Source organism: Vipera berus (genome assembly GCF_964194415.1).
Source record: "Vipera berus genome assembly, chromosome: 2".
NCBI lineage: Eukaryota > Metazoa > Chordata > Lepidosauria > Squamata > Viperidae > Vipera > Vipera berus.
Genome location: NC_138203.1, coordinates 117,567,533 through 117,577,555, shown reverse-complemented (window position 1 = coordinate 117,577,555; position 10,023 = coordinate 117,567,533). Strand labels below are relative to the sequence as shown.

The following is a 10,023-nucleotide window of genomic DNA, read 5'->3' as shown; positions in this document are numbered from 1 at the left end:
GCCTCAGACTTAAGAATCTGCCCATAACATGTCTCTTCTTCAAGTTGTATCCCAGCAGTTGTCAACCCAACCCTTTTATGATGATGCTGTGAGAGAAAAGAGGCTTTGAACACCAGAGATATATGGGAAAGGGAGATTTTCCTGCAAAAAAACCCTACTGCAATGCTCTTCAAGGAAGAAGGGCTGAGCTCGTTTTTCTCCTTTTCAGCCCCTCCTTCTCAGGGGTGGGGTGAGGAAGCTCCCCAGCCCCCACCCTGGCCCTTGTCTTTGTGGTCTGATGTCAGTTGCAGAAGAGGAAGCTGGTGGCTTCTCATTGTCTTTCCCAGCTGCGAGGAAGGTGGTAGAAAGCAACTCTTCCAGCAACTGAAGCAGCCACTTGGGGGTGGCGGGACATGGAGCTGTGGAAGCAGTGCGCCCAATGGCTCATCCAGTGCCGGGTGTTGCCGCCTAACCACAGAGTGACTTCGGAGGGTGCCCAGGTCTGTGATTTGGCCCAGGCCTTGCGTGACGGTGTCCTCCTCTGCCAGCTTCTGAACAATCTCATGCCTCAAACTGTCAACCTACGGGAAATCAATTTGCGCCCCCAAATGTCCCAGGTAAGTGGATGGGGGAGGAGAGAAGAGGAATCTGGATGGCAGAGGCACAGATCCCTTAGTTCTGAGAAAGAGGGTCCAGAGCCAAAGTTCACCAGAAACTTACCAAGTTTATGAAGCTGGACTAGTCACTGTGGCAACTGAGAATGTGGTTGAGTGGAAGTGGGTGAATGTGTGATTGTGTAAACTTGTAATTTTGCCAACATATGCATATAGATGGGGTGAGGGCAGTTTTAGCCAGCAAGGAAAGAATTATTGAATGATACAATCTGATGTTGTGCAACCAAAATCAGTGAACTGTGATACTCCCAGTGGAATGTGAGATAATACAGGGTACTGAGCATTAAGAGGATCCTGAGATCCACTTGGCTTGTGCTTGTGGCAATAATCTAGTAGCAAAATGGTTAATGTACATCTAAGGAAGTAATTGCAGTGTGATCATATATGTGTGGGTGGGGAATATTGGTTTGCTCATAGCTATGTTTGAAATAATGATGGGGTGGAGTTACTAAGGTGCACAGCAGAGACCAGATGTGTAGATTTCATTTGACTTTGTTGGTAAGATAGGAGGTGAGACTTGCTATATGAAATGAGAAGGAAGATCTCTGCAAGTGGGAGGCCATACAAATGGAATGGAAAGAACCTCAATCAAGAACCTCAAGCAGTCCTGGGAGAAAGTAATTATAAACCATAGCACTTCCAGTAAATTACATGGATGTATCCATGAATCTGGAATGATCTGAGCTAAGCTAAAAGGAAATTGCTGTTTTAGAGAGGCTGGAATAGCCAGGTCTGGACAGGAGGCAGACAACATATTTTGAGAAAGGATCCATGACAAAAGATGAGGTCTGTGCGTAGTTCTGCTTTTATCTGAGAGCCCAAATTGCAAACAATTCTTTTGACATCCATATCCTTGATAATCCAAAAGTTTTGTGATATAACATGCAAAGTCTGGAATCATAAAAGCCTAATCAGAGTTCTGACTGACTGATTGACTGACTGACTGTTTGTTTGATTATGTGCTATCAAAATGATGACCACATAGACAATCACTCCTCGATGATCAGTCATTAAGTAGGTTCTTCAGGTCTTCCAGCAATGAATCCACAGCTCCTTTCAAAGCTCCATACAGCTTTACTGCCTGGTTACTTATATTTCTTTGTTCCTGTATGTTCTGAAAGTATTGCAGGCTAACTCCTTCCAACTTTCCTAGGAATAGAGCTATTGATGCTATTGAAAACTTAGGCTGATTAACTAAGTAAAAAGAGAGTCAGTAATATGGCGCTCATGGATACAATGGTGCTAATAGCATCTCTATATTACTAAAAATGATATACATTAAAAATAAAAATATATTTGAGACCTTATGAGATCATTAATTGAACACCACTTAGAATTGCCTTCAAGTGATGAAACAGGTTCCAAGTCTTGTAAACAATAAAAAAAAATGAAAATTCATTGTTTTCACATGAAATCTCACAAGTGAGATTACTAAAATATAATGTACTTGCAAAATTTCAATTTTTCTTTTGCTCTGTCTGGCATACCATTCTACAGAGTGCAGTGAAGATGCTACAGGAAATTAGGAAAATTCTCATTTCTTATAGTATTGTCTGTGAGAGAGAGGAAGAGGGAGAGGAAGGAGAAGAGAGGGGGAGAGGAAAGAGAGAAATAAATAATCTCAGTATTTTGTAATTACTAGAATTGTCTTACCTTGTCTCCATATAATTTCTCTAAGGTAGCTACAGCAGCATCAGAAGACTCTGTGGTACTAAAAGTATAAAAACTAAGCAGCATCCCATAAAAAGAAGAAAAAGCCAGAGCTTATATACCCAAACAGGAATTATAATACAAAACTCACATCTGGCACACATACAAGCTGATCTTAGTTTAAAATATAAATGCAGACAGTGAGACTTCCAAAGAGACAGCTCCTGGTGCTATCAGTCGATGCACTGATTGGAAATTGGAAGACTATTTTAATGCATTGATTTCTGTTACTAATTCACAATTGGGCCAATCTTGAAATCAATCATATTTTGAAACAAAAAAGCAGTTGCCAAAAATATATAGTTGAACTTGAACTTCTAGTCTTGAACTTCTGCAGAAGCTGAAACAACTACACCAAAATACACTATCAGTTTTTTTATTATTATTTGTTTATTATTTACCTTATTCAAGTTTCAGAATTTTTGGCACAAACTAAAGGCAGCTCATCAGACTATCAGTCAAAGGGAGAGCAACTATTCTCTTTTCCAGAAAAACTCTTTGTGCCTGTCTCTGAATAAAAAGAGAGTAAGAGAAGCCATTAAAAAACAGGTTTACAGATGCAGGGTGAACATCTCATCTCCCCAAAACTTTAAAATGTTATGAAGGAAGTGGGATGGTTGTATAAGAAAAGAAAAGACCAGAAAAGAAAAGAAAAGACCAGAGTGGTGTAGCTACTAAGGTGCTGACTAAGAGTGGGAAGACTCACACTCAAGACCACCCACAGCTGTGGAAGCTGCCTGGATGGCCACTCTCTTTCAGCCCAGCCTACCTCACAAGGCTGCTTTGGTGTGGGGGGGAAAGTGTGCTGTGTGCACTACCTTGAGATAGGATATACATATAATAAATATGTAAGAAAAACAGCTACTGTTTATAATTTATGGTTCAGGAGGCTATGTGAAATGAGAACATTCAATAGACTAAGCATGGATCAATATATGTACATAGTCAATATATTTATTTTTTATTATGTACTCTAATAAATTATATGATGATGATGATGATGATGATGATGATGATGATGATGCTTTTATTCATAAAACATGAAACTCAGTCAATTGAACACTCAAACTGACTGGCACTAATGGTTGACACAGGTTGCTGCCAGCATCCTAGGTATCAATCAGGTTTCTCCTTAAAATGTAAGATGTTCTGAGTAGCTCAGTTTTTTGTAGCTTTGCTGGAGTTATTGTAGGAAGCTGCAATTTCTTGATGTATTTTGCAAAGTTTTTGGACATAGTTCCCAGTGCCCCGATGACAATGGGTATCACTGTTACGCGTTTCATCCATAATCGCGCAGTTTCGATGGCCAGGTCACAGTATTTCGTAATTTTTTCCAGTTCTTTTTCTTTGACTCTGGCATCTCCTTGTACAGCAATACTGTACACTTCAGTTCTCTATGACTGCAATATCTGGCGTGTTGTGTTCCAAATGGCGATCTGTCTGTATTCGGAAGTCCCACAAGATCTTCACCCTCTCATTCTCAACAACTTTTTCCACCCTATGTTCCCATGACTTTTAGGACACAGGCAAGTCGTATTTTTTACACAATGCCCAGTGGATTAGTTTAGCAACTCGGTCATGTCTACCTTTGTAATCAGTTTGCGTGATTTTGCTGTACTCACATATTAAATGTGAAACAGTTTCAACTTTGTAAAAATGCCGCTTGGGGGGGGCGGGCGAAAGCCCTAATAAGCAGGTATATACATAGAATGAAGGCTATTGCTAAGCACATTGTGCTTTAGATTGTAAGCCGCCCTGAGTCTTCGGAGAAGGGCGGGATATAAATGGGATTAAAAAATTTTTAAAAAAAACTTTGTTGTTGCAAAGTCGGCAATTTGGATTGTCAGTAGATTTTTGCATCTTCGCTTTCATGGCATTAGTTTGCAGTGTTTGTTCTTGAGCAGCCAGTATTAGGCCTTCCATTTTTTTCTGGATGGTTCCCATCTTAAGCCATGCCCATGTCAAGTTGTTATCACATTTTCCTTCAATGTTTTTCAAATGTTGTCCATGCAAAGCTTTGCTTTTTCATCTATTTAATCTGTCATCTAGCTGTTTTTCCTTATATTCTGCCTTTGTTTCTGTTATTTTTATAATGTTCTCTGTTTTCACAGCCTGCAGCAATTTTTCTGTACTTTGATTCACATAGTCATTCAAACTTCATTTTTCTTCTTCTACAGTTTGGTGGATTTGCAGTAGCCCTCTGCTCCCTATTCTTCTTGGCAGGTACAGCTTGTCAATGTCCGTGGATGTAGAGCGTGGTGTATATTCAAAAGTTTACGTGTTTTCCGGTCTAGGTGTTCCAATTCAGTTGATTATTCCAGCTGGGTAGCGTATCACTGGGACTGCCCATGTATTAATGGCTTTAATTATGTTTCCAGCATTCAGCTTTGATTTTAGTATTTTGCGGACTCTCCTGATATATTCCTTTTGCGTTGACTCTTTGACTTTTCCATTCAAGATCTTATCTGCTTCCAATATTCCTAGGTATTATTATTATTATTATTATTATTATTATTATTATTATTATTATTATTATTATTATTATTATTATTATTATTATTATTATTATTATTATTCCCCTTGTATGAATGCTGCACAAAAATTATGGGTAAACAGATGGCAGCTGCAAGAAGCAGGTGAATTTATTGGGGATGGTATTGGGAAGCAAGATATAAATCTTCATTTTGTCTATGGATATTCTCAGTCATTCAGGTCATGGTTGTCCCAAAGGTGGTTTTTTTTCAGTTGGAACTGAAGAAGCTTTTTGGATGAGAAGTGAAATGTCTTCAAGGAAAAACAAAGAAAGTCCAATTGCCTTTTTAAATAATACCTTTGGGAAAATCTTCATTTTGTTGTGGCAAACTTTGAATTAGATTAAATGACATTTAAAGGCTGTGAAGGATCACCCAAGCATCCAGTCTGAATTAACCTGGTCCTTTAGGACAGAGAATTTTCCTCTGTTCCCTTGGCTCTCCATTTTGGGCAAACAGCCTAGTGTCTCCAGTATTTCAAGGACTGTGGGATGCTGTAAGAATGCAGCCATTATTATTTCTTTCCTTAACAATTTAAATTCAAGCCCACCTTTTTATTGTCTCCACCTTGTTCCAACCCAAATATGTGATGAACCACCTGCCAAATCCAGCTAGTTTGCATGGCTCTGTGTGAAGGGAAATTTGAAGCTTATTTGGAAGGAAACATGCATATTTGACTTAGAAGGACCAGGACAGGAACCCTATTGTAAGCTGCCCTGAGTCTTCGGAGAAGGGCGGGATATAAATGGAATTAAAATAAATAAATAAAATAAATATTGATACCTCTGAACATTGGTGTTGAAAAAGACTCCTGAGAGAACCATGGACAGACAAGAAAACCAACAAATGGATCATCAAACAAATCACCCAAAGTTCTCACTCGAGGCAAATATGACCAGGCTCAAATTATCATACTTCAGACAGATTATGAGAAGACCAAGCTCTCTAGAGAAGACTCCACTGCTGGGAAAGGTAGAAGGAAAAAAAAGAAGAAGGGGATGACCAGCAATAAGATGGCTCAGCTGAGTTACAAGGAAAATGAGGGGACTGTTGGGAGACCTGAAAGAACAGATTATGGATGAATAGATTGTCATGGAGAAAATTTTATGTGTCTTGATGGCACATAATCAATCAGTCAATCAATCAATCAGTTGTGCATATATACTGTAATTTATGGGTCTTGCTCCCTTAAATGATCCAAGCGCATATCTTAGCTTACTGTAGTTTAGAAAGGAACAGCTCTTCAGGTGAGGGCAAGAGGGCTTGTTAAGGTGGCCAGGGATCATGTTGTTTTTGTGGATTTTTCTGAAAGCCTTTAGGTGAAAGATGGTGTAAGAATATAGAGCTTCCGGTTTGCGCGCGCAACGCTGGCGGACGTGCTGGGAGAATCTCTCCCACTGCTGTCCGGTCTTACTCCTTCAAAAGACCCTGCAAAGGGTTAAAAGTCACCCTGGAGGGGCGACCACCACGAGGAGGCCAGCTCCCTGAGATCATGGAAGGGTGGCAGCCCTCCGTTTGATCCGGAGTACTCCTCTGGCCTGAAGAAGATGAGATCAGCCATTAACATGGCCGATCACTAAGCCATTCCCTGCCGAAAGCCACAGCACCATCTAAGCACAACGAAGCAATCTGGAGGATTTGGGTGAGACCTTACCCTTCTTACTTCCCTAATCTCTTTCCTGTGGGACTTTCTTGGAAAATTCTCCCTGCTTTTTTGAAAAATTGGCGGCTGCCTACCTGGGGATTTATAACTTTAAAGCCTCAAAAGAATTAATTAAGCTATTTTATTTTGGATTTTTGAAATTTTTGGGTAACTAAAAAGGATTCTATATGCAAGTGAGGACATCTTGTGGCAAAACCTGGTATAGCAAGTAAACCTTTTTTTTTTACTCTGAGATCTAGCTGTAATAGAGTTGCCCTTGACACTATCTTTAAAGATAAAAATTGGGAACACCTGGCATTGAAAACAACTTTTAGGAATAGTGGAGGTGGACATGTACTGGCTTTTCTTAAATTAGCCTCCACTAAAGGCCTATCTGCAAAATACTAAAGAAATGGAAGAATACATCCCACCACTTGACATTCTTGATACAATTTTGGCAATGACTGCAGAAATAAAAGCTAAACTTCAAGACAAATCTGACAGCATAAACTCACCTAATGAGACTCTGACTTCAACTGATGAACTGAAAACTCAAAATCTAACAGAGGATGAGGAAATCAACAACAAAATAGGGGACTTTAAAACACAGCAACTACAATCTACTGAGAGCCTTGATGCCCAAACTTTGATCTCAACTATAAAACCTACAATCCAACAAATAACAGAAGGTGAAGAAAGCAATATTAAAATGGAGGACGCCAAAGACCCTCAAATACAGTACATTAAGACTCTGACCAACCAAACGATAATTACAACATTAGACATGACCTCTTATCTAAGCCAGATGGATTTGAAAGGAGAAGAAGATCAGATTGAATTAATGACAACTGTACTATGCCAAAAAAGGAGATTGGACTTATTAGAACGAAAATTTAATGACTATAAAGGGGTCATTTTCTTTCAAAAATTGACAATTGGATGGTCTCCCTGGATTCAAACAACGTGTGTAGGAAGAAAGGGAGACACATTTAAGAAGTTAAAGGCAATGATATGGAAGCCTGCCTGGCACAAGAAGAAAGCAAGAGTTAGATTTAAAAAATGATTTATTGCTTTTGTTGTTGTTGTTGTTGTTGTTGTTGTTGTAAATGTGGGGATTGGCAATAATAAAGCTTAAATTCTCTTTTAATGGGCCAAGGGGAACTGTTACAAGAAGTAAACTGATTTTATATTTAGGATTTAGATTTTTAAGGGAATGAAAATTAGCCACAAACAATAAAACATACTTTGCCAATTATAGATCAACTGTAAGGATGATAAATAGAATATGTATGCATTTTAGATAGGGAAACTATTATATAATGAAATAGAATAGTTATTAGAATATAACTTTGAATTATAGATTTTGCAATGACATAATAAAATATATTATTTTAACAATTGATGAAATATTAAGAGAATAAATGGAATATACTTGTTGCAATGATAGAGCTTACCTTTTTTCTCTCTCTTTTTTATGGCTTAAGGGGAATTTTTAAAAGATATACAAATTTATACTTAATTTTTAGACTTCTAAGGGAAAAGAAAGCTACTTATTAGAACTGATTTATACTATTAAGATATTAAACAGAACAAACCGGTATAAAATAAGAATGTATTGAAATGAACAATGTATCTATTTTGGACAGGATAGTTACTATATATTGGAATGGGGAAATGTGGGCTACCCGAAAACTAAGTTTTCATTTATATATTATAGGCTATCTTAGAACATCTTATTGCAATTAGGTAAAACTCAAAAACAGGACATGGATATGTATAAGTGAAAATATTTTGAAAATCATTTTAATTGATTGTATTACAACTAGAAATGTATTAATTTGGTTAATTTGTCTATGTTATTATAACTAAGGGAATTGGAGAGGGAATTTTTGTTGATGTAATTTGAGCTATTTACAAATGATTTTGTTATTTGATATTGTTTACTTTTAACTACCCAAACACAGTATTGCTTCATAAAGATCTGGATGTAAAATTAAAAAATTAATAAAACTTTTATTAAAAAAAAGAATATAGAGAATAAAAAATTTTGAATTTATTTAGGTCAGGATGACTCTTGAGCAAACTGCCAGCAAATCTCAGAATCAATTTTATCTAGTACGCATGCTTGAATTCCCAGTTCCTGCTCGTGCAACACGAGGTTTCACATACTGCCATGAGAAAGCCCGAGACTCAAGTGTATTGGACTAAGAGCAGCAGCCAGTGACCTCTTTCAAGGATAGCAGAGATGGGGTTTGCATGTGTTTTCTTGCCTTAGAATGTAAGACATTTTGCCCTCTATAGGAAGAAAACACTTTTCTGATTCAAGTTTTCTTTCCACAGAGCCCAGCAGGCTCTGCCTTCTGTTTTTCTTAAATATCAGGTTTTTAAACTCAAATATCAATGCTGTTAGTTACTCCAGTCTTTTGATAGTTTTGTTTCAGTTTCCACTAATCTGCTACAACATGGACCAGGAACAGTCTGATAATTCCTTGGGTGAATACAAGGGTAATACAAAGAAAACACTGCCATGTCAGCTGATCCTTCCATCACCTCAGTTTCTGCCTGGCCCCACTTGAATTCAGGTGTTGATGGGAAGATCTCCAGAGGAGAAGGGGCTGTAGACCTTCTGGTGCCTAGAATATCGATTATCTGTGGGGTTTGTGATTCAGTCTTATGTGATCCCCCCCCTTTTTGTCTTCTCCCCAGCATATGAACAATCAGAAGGGCAGAGAGCTGATGGGCATGATAAGAACAGAATTAGATAATGTGATCTTATTTCCAACTTCCCGTAATTGTGTAGGTTACGAAAAATGGAGCAAGAACAAGGGAAGGGACCAAGGGAGGGGGTGCAAGCTACTTCTTTACCTGTGTGATCTATACATACACATCGAAGCATAACACTTACTGCAGGGCCAGAAAAGTCCCTCTTTTTGTAAAATATTTCATTGTCAGTAAAATACTCTCGTTTTGCTGGCATCTCTGTATGTACATGGGTGGAAATGCTCTCCTTTAAAATGCCACTTGCCAGTTGCAACAATCTTCACTTGGCAAATTGTTTGGCAGAATGTTATGTCCATATAGAGTATAGACAGTATAGGCCCCAATACATACCAATGGGTTATCTTGCCATGCTTTGGCACCAGAGCCAGTCAATTTTGCTGCCTGCACATATAAAGGAGTTCTTGAATGAGGACAGTCCTACAGTTCCAACTCTGTGTCGTTCCTCCCTCCTACTGAAACAAGCCCTCCTATTTGGAAAATCTAAATGTTGTTTCAGACTGAGAAGCTATTTCCCCCTACTTCCAAGTACTCCTTAAGTTGTTCTATGCATGGGTGCTTTAGGAAATACACAGAATGCATGGGATTTATAACTGGATTGACATTGCCTTAATATGGTTGTGTGGTCAAATGTGGTGGAATGCAGCTGGTGGAGTAATTTACCTTGCAAATTGGTTAGGGAAAAGGAACAATATTTTAGAATGTCTTT

At 38.3% G+C, this 10,023-nt stretch overlaps 1 protein-coding gene across 2 annotated transcripts in view; it reads left to right on the top strand.

Annotated features, from left to right (window-relative positions):
- Positions 1-338: 338 nt before the first annotated feature.
- The window catches only part of VAV1 (vav guanine nucleotide exchange factor 1), a 90,872-nt gene continuing 81,187 nt past the window's right edge, over positions 339-10,023 (top strand). For both annotated transcript variants that reach the window (XM_081317206.1, XM_081317205.1), the window contains exon 1: positions 339-596. In XM_081317206.1, the coding sequence (XP_081173332.1) occupies positions 393-596 (204 nt within the window). In that variant the 5' untranslated portion in view covers positions 339-392. The remainder of the gene's footprint in view (positions 597-10,023) is intronic.